The sequence below is a fragment of the Ictalurus furcatus genome, chromosome 26, assembly GCF_023375685.1.
Source record: "Ictalurus furcatus strain D&B chromosome 26, Billie_1.0, whole genome shotgun sequence".
Lineage (NCBI taxonomy): Eukaryota > Metazoa > Chordata > Actinopteri > Siluriformes > Ictaluridae > Ictalurus > Ictalurus furcatus.
Window position 1 is genome coordinate 5,562,442 of NC_071280.1, and position 24,246 is coordinate 5,586,687.

Below are 24,246 nucleotides of genomic sequence, written 5' to 3' on the forward strand. Positions count from 1 at the left end.
TGAATTAAGTTTAGCATAAGCAATGAAATCATGTTTTGATGAAAAACATAATATTTTTATATAAACCATACATAATATTTTTTCTTAAATCAAACTGACCACATATTCCATTTTTTTTTTCAGTGAGAGACCTAACATTTTGATTCAGGGGATTTTAGAACTCATGTTTACATTTTTTTTTTTTTAGCTCTGACATATAATTAATTTGCCTGTAAATTGTTATCCTGTAAAATCATTGATGATGGCTCAGGTGCCACATTAGGTCTTACATACTGAGTTGGTGGCCGCATTTAGATCTTTCGATATGCGGCAAGCCAGGTTTCGACAAAATGCAACCAATATGTATTATGTGAATTTGGCAGAGCTCTCAATTTAAATGAACAGCATGCAGCATGGCAAAGGTGCAAGTGGACACATAACCTAGAGGCTAGTTTATGCTTTAAGACAGAAGGTGTGCACAGTCTCCACAATGAATATACATTTTATACTCTTTTTGAGCTGTACTTCTTTATATGCACAGTGTGGAAAAGCAAGGTCGATGTTGGTTGCTGGTGCTGATCTGGTGCCTAAGGAATTGAAATGTAAATATAGCCAGTATTGCCACTTTTATATGTCAAAACAGAGGGTCTGTATAAGAAGTTCAAAGTGAGGCAAGAGATAGGAAATGTTCTTCTAACACCAGTGAGCCATTGTAGTGTTTTATATAGATCATATCTTGCCTAATTTATAGTCGCATGCCACTACATAACCTCTCTCTCTTCACCACTGTTGGGTGCTTCAATGACATTGACTAAATGCCCTAAATTAGGAATGTGTTTATCTTTTCTGTCTTGCAGATCAATTATGTACTATTTAATTTTTGTTATATTGTAGTTTCTATTTTTAGTATAGGGTTAATTCAGGTTTATGGGTCTGTGTAGAAAGGACTGAAGTTGTGCTGCTAGCAGCAAGGGAATGTTTTTGACTGAATCTTTTCGAACAAGTCTTTGACAGGCAGGAGAATCAATGCACACATTTGCACAGCTGGACAAACGAATCATTTAGACTGGTAGAGTCAAGTTTGCTCCAAAGTTTCATTTGAAAAATATCTGTAATTTCTGTGCTTCATATTTACACACACTGCAGATACTCTACCCTTCAGTCTAATCACTACCAGTTTTATTTTCTGAAGCAAAATTTTTCTTTTTTATTTCTTTATGCCTGGTGTTTCCATTTTGTTTACCCATTTGTTTCTGAAAATAGGTTTAACGGTACTCTGTGATTGTAAGGTCACTGAAGGAGAACACACTTTTCTTTAAATGTCTACTATAAATCACTGTGAGGACTGTCATCTAAATAGATCCCCGAGTTTATTCATTAAGAGAAATGAAAGCAAGACAGACAATATAATTGTCTGGCCAAGACTGAGATTATAACAAATGTTAAATGAAGCCTTGGAATGTGAAGGTTTCCTCTATGAAATGAAGTACAGCTTTGGAGCAGTGTATTTAGGTTATTTGAAACTCTAGCCTAAATTCATTTTGGGGGTATTTAACAACTTTAATAAGAAGATCCTGAGGGTGCAACATTGTGAGAGCATATGAAACAAGAAGGGGAGGTAACTGGAGTTGGATAATCTGCGCGATATTAATGTTGAGGTGAGGTCTTTGTCTCCTCTGTAGATAGGAGAGAGGTACATGAGTTCTCAGGGCACTAATACAGCAGTGCTCCAACAGACCTGCATATTACCTCAAGTGAAAGAAATGCAGTAGACTATATTAAACCAAAATCAATTCTTATAATTTACTTATCATTAAAATCTATGGAGGACCTAAAGCTTGTAAAATGTTGCAGAGTTTCTTTCCCCACAATTGTATAATTTTAAACAATACCAGAACTTATTAAAATGATTTCACTGGATTCATCACAGGATGTTTTGGATTATGTAGGATTGTGACTAATTGTAGCTTTGAGGTTAATGGATCCGATTGCAATTGCTAAAAGATCATTGAGGAGCTAAATTACTTTTGTTGATCTTATTCTACCCACTCTATTTTTACTGAGTTTGGACCACTTCATCATTAGGATAATGTTGTCACTGTGTTAAAAAGACCTTCAAGTGCTTTAATGCCTTTGCACTTCAGCCTGTGTCCCCATTACATATATTCCTGCACCAGAAAGACACATCAATCAAAATATTGTGTAATTGGTGGCATTAGTGTTCCACCTACCCCATCTATCATAGCTGTACTAGACTTCCACGTAGCTTTGACAACTGAGATAACAAACAGAGACACATACGGGTAATAGTAGGATCCGCGGATGAGAAACAAGAAAAAATGTAAATTGATTCCATTCTGAATCGTCTTTCTCCTACATTTGACTATTGTTAAGCAGCGCACTAGTGTACATTTTTACAGTAATCCCCTGAGATAGAGAAGTTCTATAATTACAGAAGAAGTATATCAGTGGTTATGGTTTTTAACATGTTTGAAACTTAAAGCAGAAAATTCTATCTAATGCTTAAAAAGCTTTAAGGGGCGGCTGTGTCTCAGGTGGTAGAGTGGGTTGTCCACTAATCATAGGGTTGGAGGTTTGATTCCCGGCCCACATGACTCCACACTGAACACAACGTTGCTCCCAATGGCAAGTTAGCACCTTGCATGGCAGCTCTGCAACCATTGGTGTGTGAATGGGTGAATGAGAACTAGTGAAATGAAATGAAATGAAATGAAATGAAAACTAATAATATAACAAATGCCACTAAGGTTAAAAAAGTGCTATATAAGTGCAGACCATTTACCATTAACATGAAGAAGAATAGAAATTTATATATTGAATTAACCCCATACATATACATAAGGATAGAATACATAAAAAAGTAAAAGAGTAAAGTTTAACTGTTAAAAATATAACAAAACACAAGAATCACATGATGATAAATTAAACATAATTCAACAAATAAAAAAATAACAACATAATAAAGCAATCCGCACTTAGTAAAACCATCTACACGTGTTAACTGAAAACTCAGAAGATTTATCACGATCACTTTAAATACAATTTGATCATTTAAATACAATTTTTAAATACAATAGAGCCTGTGTTCCTATGTCCTCAATTTTGAAAAAGACATTTATTAAGTGTTCAAGATGGATTTTACCATTCCAAAAAATCAGCAAGAAATGGCAGAGCTAAACTATTGAGACTTTTATATGTCATTAGTAAATCAGAATTTTTAAAAAATAAAAACGAATAGGCAACAAGCGTAAGCTGAATTAAATGCATGCTACGTGTCCAGACTTTCTTCCCACGGTAAAAATTCAATTCAATTCACTTTGATTTTGATCAGAATCTTAGTTGAGTAAATCAGCCTGGGCTGGGTTGGGCCGATGCGTCGGGTGGGGGAGGAGTGCATTGATTCAACTGTCAGTGAAAATGACCCAGCCACTAACCCAGCGGTTGGGTTACAAAAAACTACCCAAGAAAATAACCCAATTAAATGACCCAAAAGGCTCAACCTAGCGTTTGGGTAGAAAAAATAACCCAGATTTTTTTTAGAGAGTAGCAGCAGCATTTCGAACCAACTGAAGGCGTGAGATTGAGTAACTCCAATATAAAGTGCATTGCAATAGTCAAGTCTCAGTGAAATGAAAGCATACAACACAGTCTCCAAATCATTAAAAGTTAAAATGTCCATTCCAAAACCGGACACCTGGTGTCCCTGAGCATCCGGAGCCTATCCTGTGAACACTGAGCACAAGGCAGGAACACACCCCGGATGGGACTCCAGTTCATCGGAGAATTGAGTAAATCACACATCATTGTTGGTGCTGGATATTGAAATAGCTAAATAAAACAATAACAGAATATTGTTGCATCCCAAAAAAAAAGTTTCTTAGATATACTTACTAATAAAATAATTTTACAAAGTCCAGTTGGACACTGCTACTTGTTTTACTTTTAATTTTTATTTATTTCTCTGTGCCAAATGTGCAATATTATGTACACAATAATAATAATAATAATAATAATAATAATAATAATAATAATTTTACAATGGATCATAACCTGAAAAGTGCACTGATAAATGAAACCAATTAGAAATGATTAAAAATTAATTGACAACAAAAATATTATCAAAAATAATTAAGAACAAACAAATAGAAAAATTGAAAAGACACACATGGGTGTCATGAGTGGGCAGGCCCTGAGGCAGAATTTGCTTCATATTGAAAGAAAGTGGTTAATAACTGATTTATAACAGGTTGTGGTTAGGAGAAGAGGAAGCCCACCATCTAATGGGTCAAGTGTAAAAGCCCAGTGGAGTCTTTTTCTTTTTCCTCTTTTACAGTGACCTACTTAGAATTTGATTGAATGTCCACACTGCCTGGTCCTCACTTTCTCACTATCTCTCTTCATCTCTGTGCACATGTTGGCATTGAATGTATAATTCATACCTGCTAATGGGCCCACTGTTATAGAACCAGAGCTCCAGGCATCAGATCTCACCTCTGGTCACCTGACACCACGCCATGTGCAGTAATATATACTTTAATTATGGATCCAGTAGAACTAGGGAAGAGTCTGATGTCCTGTGACTTTGGGAGCATGTCAGTAGTCTGTGATGAAAAGGTTTTGTCAGCTTGGTGTGTTTATGCATCTATGAAAAAATGTCAGTCATTCTGATTGAGACTGTCTGAGAGTTAGGAGAGAATAAAGAGAGAGATGCGTGGGAAAGGACAAAATGGTATTTGGGTGCATGCATTCTTATTTCTCAATAAAATCATCCAGTATTACAATAATAAAAGTCAAAGCGCAAACGTTTCGGGTCCTTTGGAAGGAAACACAAAAGTAAGAGAGGACAAAATCTGAGGTACTCTCTTTTTTCTCTAACTCTCCTTTTCTGCCTGTTTTCTTTTTAAAAGCTTATTAAATATTTAGCAAGCTAAGGAATCCAGTCCGAGTGCGATAATGATTGATGGCTCGACGGGAGTGCAGCAGTTAGCACTAAAAAACATGAGATCAAGTTACAGTCCTTATCGATGTCACACCCATTAGAGTCTGCTAATAGTAACCAATCACTTGTACTGTCCTCCTTGATTTCCTTCAGGACCCATTCACACTTTTATCCCTCTGCTCTGTTCTCTCCTCTCCTTTCATCCCTCTATTTCTACTCCTCCTTGAGGCTTTCTCATCAGACTCTGTTGCTGCTTGGCTGATCTGCCATATTTTGATCAGAGCTGAAAGACAAATGGCTGTCATGGTGCTGTCATTTGATAGTTGCTCAGATTAAATTGCTTTAAAATGGAACGTGTTACTGTATTATATAGTACACTTGAACATGTCATTAAACTGTTATGACGGGGTGTAATAGGTACATATAGTGGAACACCATGACATATAGTGGAATGAAAACAACTACATTTATTAGTGTCTGACAAAACAGTGCTTTAATCAGAGGCTATCGATACGCTACCTCAATTGTTTCTCAAATGTGCAGGCAATATGCGATTATGTAAAGTTTCAGTATAGTATACTGCTACAATTTAAACAAAAAGATATCGCCAAAGAGAAAATAATCACAATAAATATCTCTGTGTGAAGAGTTCTCTCACGCTGACTTCTTCACCCTGCACGAAATATGCCTGTATAACCCACCAAGCTATATGCAGATTTGCCAGATTGAGCAAAACAGTCATTTCTGATTGGGAGTTTATTAACACTGCTTTTGTAATGGATGATCCAGGGCCACAGTAATGTTCATAATAATATTCAGTCATATTTAAAGGAGTCGCTTCAGGCTTTATTAGATTTGTAATGAACTAACTGACATTTTCACAGTAACCCAGTTTTCTCACAGGCTTGTAAACACTATAAACTGACTAAACATTGTCAGATAAGTGTGCCCTGATTGGGTCTCGTAATCTTGCTCTGGAAGTTGAAAAGGGAGCTATGCCGTTTGTTTTGTGAGTGCCCATGCCCTGACAGCTTGGGTGGCCAGCGTGCTCCTGTGGTTAGAGGTTTCAGACGTTTCCAAACCCATGCTGAACCACACTGGCCTCTGGTGAGCCACAGTGTCCTCGAGGTGTAGAGTGACAACACACAGGCTGTCCTCAGCACCCAGTGGTGGAGGAGAGAGCACACACACACACACACACACACACACACACACAAATCTAGACGCTAAACTAGTCAAGGAGCAAAGGGATTTGAATGAAATAGATATATAGAATATAGGTGACCAAAACTCATTTTTCATTACTTGTAAACTGAACATATTTTTATAATACACTCTACTCTACTCTCTCTCTCTCTCTCTCTCTCTCTCTCTCTCTCTCTCTCTCTCGTACCTACAGACACATGCACACCCTCAATCACACACTCCTTGGGTCATGCCCTTACTGTGTTGCATGGCTTTGGTTTCATCCTCACAAGTGGTAATTGATTCTGCTGTAGGTTGTGCTGGTGGTAAGTGGGGGTGGGCTCTCCAGTTTCACTGAAAACAAATCGCTCTTTTCTGGGCTCTGACCTTCTCCTCCCCTGCTCTGTCCATCACTTTTCCATCTTTTCTTTATTTTTTGTTTCGCCCCGCACTGGCAGTTAACAGACAAACATCAAACCTGAATTTGACAGAGGTATGATGTAACATAAATGAGCTTCTTGAAATTGTATTGATCAATTAAAAAAAAAAAAATAAAAAATTCAAAACAGAATCAGAAATTACATCCAAAATGTAAATCACACATTAAATGTATTGATCGACTTAACTGTGTAACAAAATAACACATCAGAAAGGTTATTTATTTTAATATGAAAACAGAAATCTCTATACAGGCAGTTTCAAACCCGCTCCTCTTGTGTGCAAGATGTAATACATTACTTATTATATCATCTAGGTTTCTCTAACATCCATCTTTGCAGCAATATCAGCAGTTCCTGTTCTCACATGATCACATAATCTTGTTTGTGGGTTTTCTGGCAGGGACATAAGGTGCTCACTACAACACTTCTAGTTGGCTGTGTAGCGCCTGTAGAACTGTTTCCCCTGGAAAGAAAGCATGCTTTTCAGATTAAATCTACAGTATTATAGCGCCATCTACCATCGGGTTTATTTACTGCAAGTTTAATTAAGTAAAACCCAATATTACACCTGCCATTAAGGACATTTTTTAAAAGCATATTTAAAAAGAATGTCATAAAAGATGAGGTTAAACAGAAAATATTAAGTATTAGTTTAACTGTAGTTTCTAAAGAATGTGCTTTAAGATAAACAGCTGAATAATACCATTTCAAAATCTTTGCTTAGAGACGGCTGTTCTAGAGTTGTCTAGAGTTTCCCTTTGGCCATATGACCCCTGAGTCTGATACAGAATCCAGCTGCACAACTTGTTTCCAATCACCTCTGGCTTACTCTAGATTCTTGCCTATAAAACTAAAAATGGACCCTCACCTAGCTGAAAGAAATGGTCGAACCCTGATCTGCAGCACGTTTCACTGAATGATTGAGAATGGCTCAACTTGACCCCATCCCGCAAGACACAAGGAAGACATGCATCAAGGCATTTCTCTGTCAAGGTGGTGGAACGAACTACCCCGGCTGTCAGAACAGCTGAGTCACTGGCTGTCTTCCAACAAAAACTGAAGATCTACCTCTTCACCAAATGAGTATTAAGTTAAAATATATAATAATAATAATAATAATAATAATAATAATAATAATAATAATAATAATAATAATAATAAAAACTTTGCACTGAAAACATAGAGGTTTGCAAAGAAAACCTTTTAATTCCCCATCATCAAACCATTACGACTTAAGAAAATATAAATGTCCTGCACCCAGACATGTACATAATTGCTTTCCCTTGCTGTTCCATGTTAATGTAAAAATAGTAATGTTAAAAAATTACATATCAACAAATATCACCTCACCTTCTTCACCCGCATGGTTCATCCTTTTTTCTTCTTCTTCTTCTTTTTGTCTGTCTCTTTCTGTCACCACAAGTTAACAGAGACATTTTAAAAGCATTTTGATGTAAATTTATGGCAAATTAATGGCCTTTTAACTTTAGCAGTACCTCACTTAGTGAGTGTTCCTCATCTAGAATAGCTTTTTGCAGAAAGGAGGAAAGCAAGCACACAGGCAAAGCTTCAGGATTTTATATTCCCACTGATCTAAATATAGGACCAAGGAACTGTATAAAGAACAAGAATGAGTTATACAATACCCATGTAAGTACTGGCACAAAAACATGCAAACAGATACACACATGTCAAAGAATGAGTCAGTATTCAAATATACATGGGTGATGAATTACTAAATACTTGCAGGTTAAGTGGTGCCTTCCCAGCAACTGGCTTTCTAAACCTCCATTCATCCAGTGCTGTGCTTCTGTCTCCACTGTCGTCTGCTTAGCCCAGATTCCGCATCCCTCTCTCCTGACATCAGAGAACCAGACAAATAGAGACTGGAATTTCTGGTACCATTAACCTCAACATGGAAAAAAAAACAAAAAACCCTGCAATCGCCTTCTCACCCAAATCTATCAATTTCAGATTATGAAAACAATCTTTTTGATTACATTTGCACTGTTTGGTCATCACATCAACCCACTGTCCCTTAAATATCTTGTAGTAACGTATTTGTCTCACAAAACCCAAATACACAAGCTTATCATATATATATATATATATATATATATATATATATATATATATATATATATATAGATATACATCAAAATGTATTTATAAAAACATTTATAAATCCAGAATGCAAAGCTATAGCATGCACTTTATGCTACTCTGTGCTGTTGCATTCTGGATTTATAAATGTTTTTGCATAGATGCATGAATCAAATAATTTGACATTTCCCATTGTCTATGTGGAGGAGGACAGTGGCCAGGAGACCTGCTGTATAAGCAGTGATAGGGCATTTCCTAATGTGTTTGCACAGGGGCCAAAGGAGAAAGAGGCTCTGACGCAGAAGGGCCCATTGCCCGCTGCCTTCTTTACAATGGAAGGCCCCAACACCAAACACAGTCCTAAATGTCACAAAGACGCCAATCCATGATAAGGAGGAGGATTTTTCCAGATTGGCCATTGCCAAGGCAGGTCTCTACCCCACACCCAAACCTTACTTGGTTTAAAAGGCATGACAGCACCTGCATGATGGTAGAGAAAGTGAAGCGCAACGTTGCAGCAACAGCGCGTAATAGACATCACACACTCGACAAGCCTTCTCATTGTAGGGGCGCATTAGTGTAACAAGTGTGTGAATAGCACTGAGAGATGATATACATCATCTATTAAAAACAAGGCTCAATTCAACTCTGTACTGAACAGTTATTTTTGCTTGTAAAAGCCTGAAAAGCTAGATCTGCAATTGTATCGCTTTCCAGACAAAACCAAGATGCAGAAAGGACGCATGCTGAAATTAATGTCAATAGTAACACTGTTGATTTTAACTCCAGCTCTGGATGCTGCACCAATAACCTCCGAAGTTCCAGACCTTCAACAGGCATCATTAAAAGGTAAAGGCTCTGATTATAGTCAAATCATTTCTTCTTGGAATAACCTTTCTGTTGTGCATAAGGAAATGGAATTATAAGCAGTATTTCAGCAACTGATATTGTGAATGTAATCAAACAGGCTTTATGTCTCATGCTGACTAGCTTTAATCAGCCGGTGATCCCATTCTCTGTGATAATACTTCTGTGACTGTAGGTGCAGAAAGTAGATTGTTAGCACAATTTGATTAATAATTGGGGTGTATTATATAATAGAGTGAATGACAGTAGTGAATGATTTGTGAAAACTCTCTACATTAATAATAAACAACGTGGAAGAATGGAAAATTATTTGCGTGAACACAATAAGTGATTCTTTATTGTAGAACAAAACATTATTCTCATTAATAAAATATTTCCATGCTTTAATATTGCTCAATATACAACATTGTTCATTACCGCTTCCCAATTAAGGGACTATTACTAATATAATTTTCAGTAAAAACAGATCTCTCTATATTGCGCAGTCTTGATCTCAAGCTTGCATGTGACATCATTTCTGTACAGTCAATTCCCTAGCAACTCCCGGACATTCCCAAAACCATTGTTAACAACTTTGTAGATGTGTTTTATGACATGTTATTTAACTCTGTCTCCTAGTATGAAAGAGAAAAGACATTTCCTGTTGAAGCTGTTCATTTTTGCATGCTTCAGTTTCCCACTTATGGGTGCCTGATACTAGAGTTATTTTTTTACATAGAAATATAAAAAGGAGTACATGTTGGAGCAGAATACAGTGAATATAAAGATGCATAGTAGTATATAGCCACTGAGATCGCTAGTACTCATGTTTAATATCCTATTTGTAATCCAAAGGTGACAAGAAACCTTGGACGAGTGGCCCAGAGATCCACGATATGACTACGTATTTTGACAGACAGGAAATGACAGTGCCTGTAAGACCTTCAGGTAGCTTAGACAAAGCCACAAGCAGTCCACATTATCTGGACAAAATATTGGCAGCAACTAACAGTCAAGGCAAAACACTGAAGATTGCTCCAGTTCCGGTTGATTCTGTTGGACTAGAAAACATAGTAGCAGCAACCAACACGCTGGATAGTCAGCTTAACCTAGGCTCTGTAATGGATGACCCTGAAATAGAGGAGCATGCGCCAATGGAAGAGGGCAGTGTTCACAAACCCCTGAAGCTAATACCACTGACTGTTAATTCAAATAAACAAAGCAAGACTTTGTTAGAGACCAAAAGTGCAAAGATAAATTCAGCCAGCAGTACACCAGACCAACGAGAGACGATTCTACATATGCTGAGTGCTCTTGAGGAGCTTCATAGGTCACTGAACAATACACTGAACAGCCGTCTCACCATCATAAAAAGAGGTAAGAGAAGGGAGAAGCTTTTACCATAGTTGCTCATTTCTTGCTGCAAACTATTATTGTTGTGAATGATATTTACTCATGCTGAGATAAACATTATAGTACTGAGAACAATATTGTCATAATAAATTAACATTAAAATTGTATTATATGATTGTTTCCAGTAAAATATCCCCTTAAAAAAAAAAAAAAGTACTAAACTGTACTTTTCCTTATCTCTGGCGCAATACCCACAAGTGTACATATTTTGTAACTTTATTGTGTATCTTTTATCTAGGAAGGCACGTGCAGTCTACCTTAAAGCCGTACTCTAAAAGCTAATTAAAGATAATTGATTAAATCTTTTATTTTATTTTATTTTTTTGGAAGTATTCACATTTTCTGGAGATACGAACAGTATAAAAGACATACACTTGAGGGTACCACCCAAACGACATGGAAAGGTACAGAATAGTATTCTTGATTTCTTACAGTGCAGTCGATTTATATTCCTCACTCTAATAAGTACTGTACATGTCTTTCCTATCGGTTTCACTGTATTTCCACTGAACAAAATGAGTAACTGAAGAGTAAAGCAGGAGTTTAAATGGTTAACTGGACTCCCTGGTACTGGCAATGTATAAAACAGTATGTTTCTGTGTTTTGATCTGTTTTAAGGTAATAGCAACAGTCGCAATTCAGGAAAAAAGAATAAAATGGTAGGTTTATAACTGCTTACTATACAAGTAAACAGGTGCATTCATTGTAATAATAATAATGTTAATAATAATAATAATAATCTAATAAACAGTTCCATATTGAAATTTTTCCACTGTTGCTAATCAGTCATTCTGGCATATTTTTGCCGTGGTTGTAGCTCACAGAAGGTAACGTGAAATCAACAACAGTGTCATCTGTGGTCAGCAAAGGTGCTTCACCAAGGGCTAGCACTGACCAAGTGGATCCCAAACTCCTGAATGGAAAGGCATTCAAAAAGTCTTTGCCATCAACTCCCAAGAAAACTAACAAGAGAGGTGAGATGAAATGAAACAGTAAAACCAATTTAAAAGTATCTCAGATATATAACTAATTTGTTGTTAAAGCAAGAATACATTATAGAAATGTATATATATAAAAAAAAGCTAACATTTATTAACTGCTGCTTTTGTTGTCTGTTTTTTTTTTTTTTTTTTTACAGTTTGCTTCTGGAAATACTGCTCTCAGAATTAAGCATATCTCACACTTCAATATCACGTTCTAACATGACCCCATGCTCATCAGCAAGCAAATCTACAGTCGTGTCTAATTGATGCGTCAACACCATACTTAACATGACTTAACATTAACATGACCTCAGTGACCTCTTATGACGTGTGTAGCCTCATTGCACGAAATCCTGTTAACCCCCCTTCTACAAGTAGGAAAATTTTACAAGCATGCAAAAAAAAAAAAAAGAAAAAAGGTCCTAATAATAAACAGAACTTTATTTTTGTACCTCCCGTTCTTGGTGATCATTGTGAAATATTGTAATTTGAAAAGACATGGAATAATGAATTTGGAAAGACAAAAGTTCAACGAGCTCAGGTACAAATGTAATGTGCTCTTCAGTGGAACTGCTTTTCTTCCCCATCAGCCCTTTCACATTATCTGAATGTTTGCTCAAGCTCCAGCCAAAATTCTCTAGGTGAGGGTCTCTCCGGTGACAAAGTATATTTAGTAACCAATAAACACAAGCTGTTGATATTATTGCTTTAAAAGTTATTTGATTGTTCTGAGGGCTGCTAGCAGTGTAACCACGACAACCGGTTAACAAGTCTGTCCAAGTCAGTGGACTACAAGTGGAAGAGAGATGAGAGACTGTGACTAGAAATAAATCACAAGCTAAGCTAGTACTCTTGCGTTAGGAACGTGTCGAAGTAACAAAAAACATTACAAAACTGTCTTTAGTTCTTTTAAACGAAGTTTCCGTTTTAAAGCACCATGACATGTTCTCTGGGATTACTCAAACAGAATTACTTCAATACATGTTAGTGATATACAGTATAGTGCACATTTAAAATAAATAAATAAAATAAAAAACAAACAAACTAACAAACAAAATGAATAAGAAGAACTTGAAGAAGAAGAAATAAATAACAATAAGGAATAATAAAGAAGGAGGAGGAAAAAAGAAGGCACCTTTTTCCTCACCGATTAAATAAACATAATATAGAACAATAAATTAATATACATTAATACAGCATTACTTCTTTTTATGTTATAATAAATCTTTATATTAATTAAAACTCATTGTTATACATATATATATATATATATATATATATATATATATATATATATATATATATATATATATATATATATGGTAAAATGTCTCAGACTTTAGGAATCACATAAAATTATTAGTTCTAGTTTCTGGGGGGGAAACTCAGCAGAAAACTAATGGATATAACAAATTACAAGGCAAATATACAAAGGATAAACTAAAAAAAAAATAACCTTATACACATATCAAGCCCATGACATCATCATTTAAAAGATATAAAATGTATAATATGATTATAGATAAAGCTTAACTATTCAGGATATGAAAAGAAGTGTTCTCTCTCTCTCTCTCTCTCTCTCTCTCTCTCTCTCTCTCTCTCACACACACACACACACACACACACACTCCCTCTCTCTGTTTCTCTCTCTCTCCCTTTCACACACACAATCTCTCTCTCTCACACTCACACTCTTTCTTACTCTCTCTCTCTCTCACACACACACACACTTTTTTACTCTCTCTCTCTCACACACACACTTTTTTACTCTCTCTCTCTCTCACACACACACACACACACACACACACACTCCCTCTCTCTGTTTCTCTCTCTCTCCCTTTCACACACACAATCTCTCTCTCACACTCACACTCTTTCTTACTCTCTCTCTCTCTCACACACACACACACTTTTTTACTCTCTCTCTCTCACACACACACTTTTTTACTCTCTCTCTCTCTCTCACACACACACACACACACACACTCCCTCTCTCTGTTTCTCTCTCTCTCCCTTTCACACACACAATCTCTCTCTCTCACACTCACACTCTTTCTTACTCTCTCTCTCTCTCTCTCTCTCTCACACACACACTTTTTTACTCTCTCTCTCTCACACACACACTTTTTTACTCTCTCTCTCTCTCACACACACACACACTCTCACTCTCTGTCTCCCTCACATACACACTCCCGCTCACTTTCTCACACGCTCTCTCTCTCTCTCTCACACACACACAAACAAACACAAACATTCTCTCACTCTCTCTTACACACACACACTCACTCTCTCACACACTCTTTCAATCTCTTACTTTTTCTCCCATTCCCACACACTCCCTCTCTCCTCTCTCAATCTCTCTCATGCCCTCACACAATCTCTCTCTCTCTCTCTCTATCTTTCTCTCTCACACACTCCTTCTCCTCTCTCAATCTCTCTCACTCCGTTTCACTCACTCACACACACACTCCCTCTCTCCTCTCTCACTCCCTTACACAATTTCTCTCACTCCCTCACACAATCTCTCACTGTCTCTCTCTCTCACTGTCTCTCTCTCTCTCTCTCTCTGTAGTCTAAATACACCCCCACACATCTCTGTATATTTTCATCAAGCACCAAACTTATATTAACTTTCTGACAACATCCAAATAGGCAAACTCAATCTCTCGTTCTGCAGGACAGGTGCTGGTAAACTCTTCTTTCTGGTAGGCAGAGTTCAGGTATCGCCAAATCCCTTTCATGTCAGCTGGAATCTCAAAACTTCTATACTTCTTTGCAACAATCTGAGCCAAAATATAATAATGCAATCACTGTGTGGCATCATAAGTTCATTAAAACATCTTAAATGACTCATCAGCTAGTTAACAGATAGGGATCAAATGAATTACCTAAATGTTAAAGGTTGATTCAGGCTCTCATCTAAATTGATTGACATGTTTGCATACATATTGTAGTCACAGCAAATAAGACACAATACCCTGATGATGTGTAGTTTGGGAAGCAGGTTGCAGTCAGCAAGAGTTAGGTCTGGTCCATCCAGGAAATTGCGTGTAGATGGTCCTGTGTCATCAGGGTTGTTGGCATCAATCTCCTCTGGCAATGGAGACAGCAAGTAGTCATCCAATTTCTTCAGGGACTTCAACAGAGCTTTCTCCAATCCTAAAGAATGCACATAATAATAATAATAATAATAATAATAATAATAATAATAATAATAATAAAGTCCACTAAAACCAATTAAAAAAAAAAAAAAGAATTATTCACCATCGTTTGCATATTTGCGAGAGTTCTTGATATAGGCAGAAAACTTTGCAAATACATCTATTCCTGCGATGTTTGACTCTGGGTGTTTAACAGCCAACTTGGGATACCTTTAGAAGCATTGATATGTGGTGAATGACAAACAGTAAAAAAGAACACCAATTCTAGCACAAATTGCACTCTAAACAATTCTGGTCAAACAGATGAAAAACTATTGGGTCCTGTACCTTGGTGGTGTAAGCCTTTCCTCAAGAAATTCCTCAATCTTGTTAACATCCACCAACACTTCACCATTAAAGGTCATAAAAGGTGGGTTGGTTCCTGGTGCAAGGTTTTGCAAATCAGCTGGTTTCCTATAAGATACAAATCAAATGCCAATAAGAATAACAAGAGCATGATACAGCTCATCGCCCAACATGAAATCTTCTTGTATTCTTAAAACACAATGTTCCATGTAACCGTATAGAAATGATGTAAAATAAGTTTCTACTTCTTGAGGTCCACAGTTGTGACATTAAAGATGACCCCCTTTAGCCAAAGGATCATGAAGAGTCTCTGGGAGAATGGACAGTTGCCAATGCTTTCCCCATCAATTCCTGCCTGCAAAACAATCCAGTACATGTCATACTCACTGCAAAGAAAGAACGAAAGAAAGAAAGAAAGAAAAAGGAAAGAATGAAAGCACTCCTCTGTGATAATGATACCTGAGTAATTCTGAGACTTAGGTTAATGAGATTTCAAGATGTACACATACACTACAGTCCCCCTTGAAACTATTGGAGTGGGAAGGTCAATTCAGTTGTTTGTGCTGTACACCAAAGTCATTTGAGTTTGAGATCAAAAGATTGTTATGAGACAAGAGTTTAGGATTTCAGTTTTTGTTTCCTGGTATTTACATCTAGATGTGTTAGACAACATAAAACATAGAACCTTTTGTATCAGACCACCCCACTTTTAGGTGAGAAAAAGTATAGGAACAGATAAGTCTTGAAGTAAATAACACTTAGTATTTGATTGCATATTCCTTGCTTGCAATAACTGCATCTAAACTTCATCAAGCCACTGACATCACCAAACTGTTGGTTTCTTCTTTTGTGATGCATTTCTAGGCTTTTACCACAGTCTTTTTCAGTTTTTTTTTTTTTCCGTAGATACTTTTTTTCTCCACACTTTGGCCTTTCCATCACTTTGGTAGATGGTACCAGAACTTTTGTGGATCACTCTGTGAATTCCAATTTGTCCTTCTGATTCTTACTGCTGAAGAGTGGTTTGCATCTAGTGGTATGGTCTCTACATTTCTGCTCTTGAAGCGCTCTTCAAACGGTGTATTGTGCTACCTTCACCCCTGCCCTGTGGAGGTTGTTGGGAATGCCACTGCCTGTTGTTTCTGGGTTTTTCTTCACAGCTTTCACAATATTTCTGTCATCGGTTGTTGTTTTCCTTGGTCAACTCATTCGGTGTCTGTTGCTCAGTACACCAGTGGTTTCTTTCTTTTTCAGAACATTCCAAATTTTTGTATTCGCTATGCTATGCAATGCTTCTGATTTATTTCCCCTCTTTTCTCAGCTTCACAATGGCTTGCTTTTCTCCCATAGACAGCTCTCTAATCTTCATGTCAGCTTAACTTTTTTAATAACAAATGCAGTCTTCACAGGTGAAACTGAAGGCTAAAACCAAGAGCAGATGTTCAGAGCTATTTATTGTTTAAACAATCAATCTAACAGAACACACCAAGAAGCACCTGTCAGTCACATGTTCCAATACTTTTGCTTGTCTACAAATTGGGTGGTCTGATACAAAATGTCCTATGTTTTATGTTGTTTAACACATCTACATATAAATACCAGGAAATAAAAGCTGAAACTCTCTTCTCATATTCATCTTTTGATCTCAAACCCAAATGTCTTTAGTCTACAGTAAAAACAAATGAATTGGCCTTGCCGTTCCAGTAGTTTGGCGGGGACTCTATACAGCCAAAAGTATGTGGACACCTGACCATCACATCACCATGTGCTTTCTGAACATCCCATTCTAGATCTTGGCTCCCTTTTACTGTTATAATAACCTCCACTCTTCTGGAAAGGCTTTCCACTAGATTTTGGAGTGTGGTTGTGGAGATTTGTGTTCATTCAGCCACAAGATCATTAGTGAGGTCAGGCACTGTTTTTGGGTGAGGAGGCCTTGTATGCAGTCGGTGTTCCAGTTCATCCCAAAGGTGTTCAGTGGGGTTCAGGTCAGGGGTCTGTACTGGACACTCGAGTTCCACACCAACTTTGGCAAACCATGTCTTCATGGACCTCGCTTTGTGCACAGGGGCATTGACATACTGGAACAGGTTTGGTTCTTTTAGTTCCAGTGAAGGGAAATTGTAAAGTTACAGTATTCAAAGACATTTATGTTCTTCCAACTTTGTGGCAACAGTTTGGCGAAAACCACATATGGTTGGTTTGAAAGCCACACCTGATGGTCAGGTGCCCACAAACCTTTGGCCATATAGTGTAGATTGTGTATTTTCAGTAGCCTCTCTCTCTCTCTCGCTCTCTCTCTCGCTCTCTCTTTAAAAATAATAATATGAGCAAACAGCTTAATCAATATCAAAGTGTGTCTAATTGTAGTGCGAGACATCCAGTAAAAAATGTATTCAACTTTGTATAGATCGTATCCATCATAAGTAAAGTTAATTAAAATCTATTGTATTCATCTATTTATTATGAACTACATGAAAATTGGTTTTAAGTATTTCTTACCTTCACAAACAGCTCAATACTGGGGAATCCAAAGTTTTTAACGGCTATATCAAACCAAGCCATTCTAGATAGTCACAAAAAGGTTTGGAAAAGTAGCAGTGTAAAGCAGCTCCTTTCTCGCTTCTGACCTTTACATTACAGATGCAGGATCTGATTTTTTTGCGGGTAAAACCTTAATCCCAAAATATACATTATTATTATTTAGAAATGTATTGAAATGATTGCCTGTCCTGAAATGCTAATGTTCTAAAAGAACCCAGGGTGGACTAAGATATGCCAGTATGAGACCACTAGAAGTCTTGATAAAAACACTCGTTCTTTGTTGCAGAACACAGCATCAATAAATGGTCTGTTTATGTGAGCCAGTCTTATGAATTCTTTCCAGTTGCGTTGTGTAGCTCTTTGTTCTGAAATGGACAGGCGCGCAAAATCCAAGTGTCAACAACTTTCAAACATGTATTTTCGTATTTTTTGATGAAAGGGACATGAAACGACATCTGCTGTATCTGGAGAAACAATTCAGGCTCATTCCAAAAGGGGCATATGTAAACAAATGATTTAGGTAATATTTAAGCGTGTACTATGTGCAGATTTTTTTTTCTTCTTCTGATGATGCCGTAAAACACTTTGTTGTACAATAACGCTACTATAATACTACTATCAAATCCACTTTAAAACCCTGTAAATTTAGAACCTCGCAAAGTATTTTTGCAGTAATACGAACACTGAGGTATTCTGGGGGAGTTATATTGTGAGTGTACATCTAACAGACATTGGGTACTGTGTCATAAGTGATTGTGTTTTTTCTTCTTACGTACAATACAGACATCTGTGTTACCGTAGCTAACTGCTGCTGTGTGTGTAGTTTCAAATGGAAGCATTTGAAACTACACACACAGCAGCAGTTAGCTACGGTAACACAGATGTCTGTAGAAATAACGCATGAAGCTATTAATGCATGAATACTTTTAAAATAGACATTTTTTTTCTTTCTTGTGCAGAACTCTGTTAGGTTTCATAAATCTGCCATGTGTGCATGGTAAACAAGTTTACAGCTTAAAAACTGCATAAGGTGTTAAAAGAAAAGTTTTCTAACATAATATAGAGTAGAATAGAGCAGAGGTTCCCAAACTTTTCCAGGGCAAGGCCCCCCAAATGGCATTAACATTTGACCGAGGCCCCCCTTTTGCAAGATGTCTTTAAAACACATTAAAAAATACACACTTCTGAATATATCCCCCTTTTTTTATTATTATTAATAATTACATCTTACATCTTTACATTACATTACATTAGGAATTGATTGTGTGCGTGTGTGTGTGTGTGTGTGTGTGTGTGTGTGTGTGTGTGGTTGTCTGAGAGTGAGAAAGAGAAAACATACTAGTGGGAGGGATGGGCACACCAAATTGTTGAGGCCCCCCAGGCGCCCCCTGGTGGCCCCCACTTTGAAAACCACTGGAATAGAGTATAATTGTGAAGAACCAATCCAAACTCTCTAAACAAAAGGGTGTATCCGCTGCTGTAAAAATATTTTCGTAAAATTCTTATTACGGATATTATTATCTGTAGACTAATTTCATAACAAATATCAGGATGTACAAACCCACTTTCAGCCCATGTTTTTTCAATAATGCCTTCAGGCTTTTCTACAGAATGTGTCTATTTCTTTCTGCCTTGTGGGAAAAAACTGAGTCTGTTTGGGCATGTAATAATGCAGTCGTATCGTCTGCCAGAAGGGAGCAGCATGAGCAGGTTGTGGTTTGGGTGTCTGGGGACTTTTATGGTCCACAATGGAATAAATATCCTAAAGGAGAGAAGCTCACCCTCCTGTGATACACTGGGCAGGTCGTACTACATGCCGCAGAGTTTTGCGGTCAAGAGCGGCGCAGTTCCACAACCAGCAGGTCATGTTTAGGGATACGATGCTATCAACAGTTCAGGTGTAGAATGAACTGAGGACTTTGGGTCTCAGAAAGGAACCTCACTGTGTGATTATTAATAGTCCTTTGCGACTGTTGCTTGTCAGACTGTATGAACATGATCCCCACTGTAAGCCATGTCACACTGTAGGATCTCAGTTGTCATTAATGTCAGACTGTACGACAATCAAGGTGCGAAAAACAGACGCACACAAGAACAGGAGAAGCTACACTACAGGACAGTGCATCAAATCTTCTGACACTGACATCATTTAATCAGAGGAACAAAATTTTATCACAATGGCAATTAATCGGTGAACGTGTCAAACTAGTCATCAAAGATTACAGATGTCGGCCTGGGATTATAGGAATCTTTTAGGATTCTCAAAATTTGTCTCAGACGACCAAATCATGGCCAAAATCATACAATGTGAACCCGGCTTTAAGGAGACTGTGTTTGAAAAGACATTCATGAACAACTCTGGTGTGCTCTGATCAGGTGAGTCCTTGGTGATGAAGGTGAACCTCTCTATTGCAGCTTTATTTACAGTGCAATGAAAAAGTATTTGTAGGGTCATTTTTGACTGACAATTTGACAACCTACTGGCTTCAGTCGTGGGACACTCGTGATGCCCAACCAAAATTCAGTGGGGGCCTGTGCTACCACAGTTCCAGTGTAGACAGGGTAATGTAATCGCATACTGTGACACTACCTACTGCATTCAAATACCTACTACTCGGCTGTTGATACAGTATGTACTGATCAGCATAAGTGGTAAGCATGAATACAATCCGGACCTACTACACGGCGTGGATTCTGACAGTTCTTCCATGCCAGTACCGTTGCCTTATGGGCTAGTGCAGCATGCACAGTGTCCAGTGGTTCCATATTGCAGAAACTCGGCAGGCGGAAGCAGTAGGTCATCCAGGTATTTATCGCCTACCGTTTTATGAATACTGAGAACTCGGACATATTACTCCATTGGCATACTGATTTGCACCTAATGTGTATGTCGGGTACTAGGAATATTTGGACACAGCCAGGGTCCTGTCCTTGTGGTCAAAAATGGTATAACATGCTAAATGCTAGCTTTTAGTTTTCTTGAAAGATTAAGAGTAGCCACAGTGGAAGCCTTTAATGGTACAGTAGACTCAATAGTATATACATGTAACAGGTGCCGCAGGTAAAGAAATTCTGAAATCTGATTGGTCAGAAGGTAAAAATGTCATTTCATGCAACAAAGTGGTAAATTACTCTACCAATACTTTTTATTATAACTTTACTGTACTTTTTATTTCACAGTTAATTTTCAATTAAATTGAACCCTGGTGATTTTTAGTATTTGCTTGTGATATGTTTGGGTACCTTTATATAGAGAGAGATCTTCCAGTCTGTAGGGTCAGGACTGTAAACCTTCGTCTCAATCTGCTCGACTGGACATCTCTTTGGAGGCTTCATTTCCTCTTCCTGCAAAAGCCAAACTTACACACTGTGCTTTACACACTATTTCCTCTGCAGGTTTTGGCTTCTCCATACTGAACTTCTTTACTATGTCTACATTCTCAGTTCCTCCTTTTTTCATTAGTCCTGTTTGTTTGTTCATTACCTACATCATTATTTCCATCATTATCATATTTTTCTCTTCTTCTTTCACTGCTTGAGACCCATCTAGCTGTTTTTCTTTGTCTTTCAGTTTATCCCTAATGGATTGTACCTTTTCCAGTTCCTTATATTCTTCAGTTAACTCCAAACCTGTAACACCATGCATTTCTTCAGCCACCTGTTGTGGTAGTTTCCTGTAGTCTCCATTGCATCAAACAAATACAGACTATCTGACTGCCCAACTGTAGTGTCAGCTTTTGCTTCCTGACCAATCTCCTCCTTTTTCTGCTATTTCACCAGCTTTGCTTGCAGTGGGTTTTTAGTTTCATGTCTGGGAAGAACGAACTATTGAACTGTCCTGAAAGAACTTTTGAATTGATTTCTGGGTTACCTGGCAGACTTCGGTAACCTCTGATGTAACTAAAGTCACAAAACTTATTTCAAATGTTGGTCAAAGACAACAGGCTCCACTGGCTCTTTTGTTTCCTTCTCCATGTTCAATGAAATAAGGACAAGTTTAACTCTTTAACTCCTTTTTCACTATAAAAGTTAGAAACACCTTGTTGTTCTTCCACTATCAATTTTTTTAACTTCCTCAAGCTTATCATTTGCAGGAAAACTGTGTTGCTTCTCTGTGTCTCCAGATCCAGATCCCTCTACTTTACTGTAACATTATTGAACACAGAGCTTGATGTTTTCCTTTTCTCTTAACACGGCCTGTCTATTATTCTTACCTTAGAGGATGCCACCACTTCCTGCTCAGCTATTTTCTCTGCACACTGTCCCTCCTTTGGCTTATCCTCCATCTTTAATGAAAATCTTGTTTTTTTGTCTTTACACAGAATTTCTGATTTCCCCTCATGTTCTCTGCTAGTTACTGAAAAAAATTCAGCATTGCTTTGTGGTCTGTTTTGAGTTCGTAGTGCAGTGTGAGATTGGTGTTCAGGTAGCACAGGGGGCGCAACCTCAGCTTCTAATTCAGACACTCTGAGCTCCACTTGCTCCAACTCCTTTTCTACCTCTTTATCAAGATCTTTGTTTGGAGCTTCCATTTCTTTATGTTCTGCATCACTGGCATTATCCACAATCTTTGTGCCCCATTCTCCTGGTTTTACATGCACTATGACTGGGGCCAGTTCTGCTTTCTTTTGTAAATCAGGTGCAGAAATTTGGTTGCCAGATGTCTGCTTTCCTGTTGTTCTATCCTCACCTCCCATTCCAATGTCCTCATCCACTCCATCTGCTAGTTCAATCTCTTCCCCATCTTCTTCCCCAGTCTCCAGATGGTCCAAGTCAGTGTGGATCACTGTGACATTAGAAATCTCAGAGGAAAGCTCCATGCCAGTTTTGCCCTGAGGTATAATACAAAGAAAAAGGTTTGACAAAAAATAAGAGGATATTAACTCCTGTTTATAAATGCCACTTCAGAGCTATTGTGATTGCCTTTCCACTCTACACAGATGTAACATGGCTTGATGTGTCTCCTTGCTTTATCCCCACCCTTTATCTACACAGGATTATGGTGAATGTCTAATCCCTATCACCCACGTGACTTGGCTGTTATCCTAAATCTGCTGCACAGAGAACCTGGCTGACCTGGATGTCTGAACAGCAGGGTACACCCTAAACATACCTGACTTGGGAGACATATCATGCCTCCTCTTTCTGAAAAGCCCAGAAATGTCTCAGACATTATGAAACCAGGGTCCAACATGATAGATCAAATTTGGCCATCAGGGTCCACGGTTCTGCAGAGTTTAGCTCCATCCTAATCAAACACACCTGAACAAGCTAACCAATGTCTTCATAATTACTAGAAAATGATTGGCAGGTATGTTTGGAGATTGGAGCAAAACTCTTGTTTTAGATTATGCTTCACTGATGCCAATATGAAATGTAGCAACATTTTAGACCTCACCAACCAGGATAAGCTCTTGTTTGTCAATCATAAACATAATTACTGTAAAGTACTGTTCATTTGTAATGCTTATATTACATCTGTTCATTTCTCAAAAGGCATGAATAAAGTAGGCTTTTCCCCAGATTTCTACAAGCCCTATCTCTGCAACCAGTGGAATCTTAAACTCAAACTATGTAAATTTCAGGTTCATATGTGGTCCCCCACCAGAGATATTCAACCCAAAAGTGAGGGGGATGTTAATAAAAATTGCACTTTCTCACCCCCATAAAAAAAAAATAAAAAAAAAAACAGAGAGAAGTCTCAAAGCTGAAATGTTCTTCATGCACACTATAGTTACCTAGGTACCCCCTAAAAAATTAAGACTGAGACTCAAACCCTTCCCATTATAAATTGACCCTAAATGTGGAACTGTGAGCAATCCTGAGTATTACATTTGGACTTAAGTTCTAAGTCTAAGGATCAAGAATGTGCAAAATGTTTATATATGTACATGTGTATATATAAGGTACACAGATGTACCTTGCAGTGTGCACTGGGATATTGTAAAGATCTAGTGCCATCCTGAGCCGAGATTTTGAGGTTTCAGTAAACAGCTGTAGAACCAAAATTTGTTGTGTGCCATGGAACAAAGACGGCCTGTCATGGTTAAACCAAGTAAAATAAAATAAAAATGAAAATGGTGGTTTTGCAATGCGAGTACATAGAGGTAATCACTCAAAAAAATGTAAAAATTAAAAACGGTCAAGCAACCAACTTTACAATTATTGAACCACTTGAGATGGACTGACCCACCATTCAGTGCTCTCCCACCATTCTGCCCATACCCTGCCCTTGGTAAAAACCATGGTCTCTGAGGTGTGAGAAGGGGTACCAGTTTACATGCTAG

The 24,246-nt window shown here is 37.7% G+C and overlaps 1 protein-coding gene and 1 long non-coding RNA gene across 2 annotated transcripts; one reads left to right on the forward strand and one right to left on the reverse strand.

The window, feature by feature from the left end:
- Positions 1-8,070: 8,070 nt before the first annotated feature.
- LOC128602448 (chloride intracellular channel protein 5) lies at positions 8,071-18,005 on the reverse strand. The gene is made up of 7 exons (XM_053616255.1): positions 17,918-18,005; positions 15,661-15,770; positions 15,398-15,523; positions 15,174-15,280; positions 14,887-15,068; positions 14,541-14,692; positions 8,071-8,421 (listed from the first exon to the last, which is right to left on the reverse strand). Exons 1-7 carry the CDS (start codon positions 17,978-17,980, stop codon positions 8,268-8,270), a joined length of 894 nt encoding a protein of 297 aa, XP_053472230.1. The 5' UTR covers positions 17,981-18,005; the 3' UTR covers positions 8,071-8,267.
- Positions 10,682-11,825, forward strand: LOC128602453 (uncharacterized). Its single transcript, XR_008384843.1, has 3 exons — positions 10,682-10,890; positions 11,545-11,585; positions 11,744-11,825. It is a non-coding gene; the product is annotated as an uncharacterized LOC128602453 (long non-coding RNA).
- Positions 18,006-24,246: the final 6,241 nt, after the last annotated feature.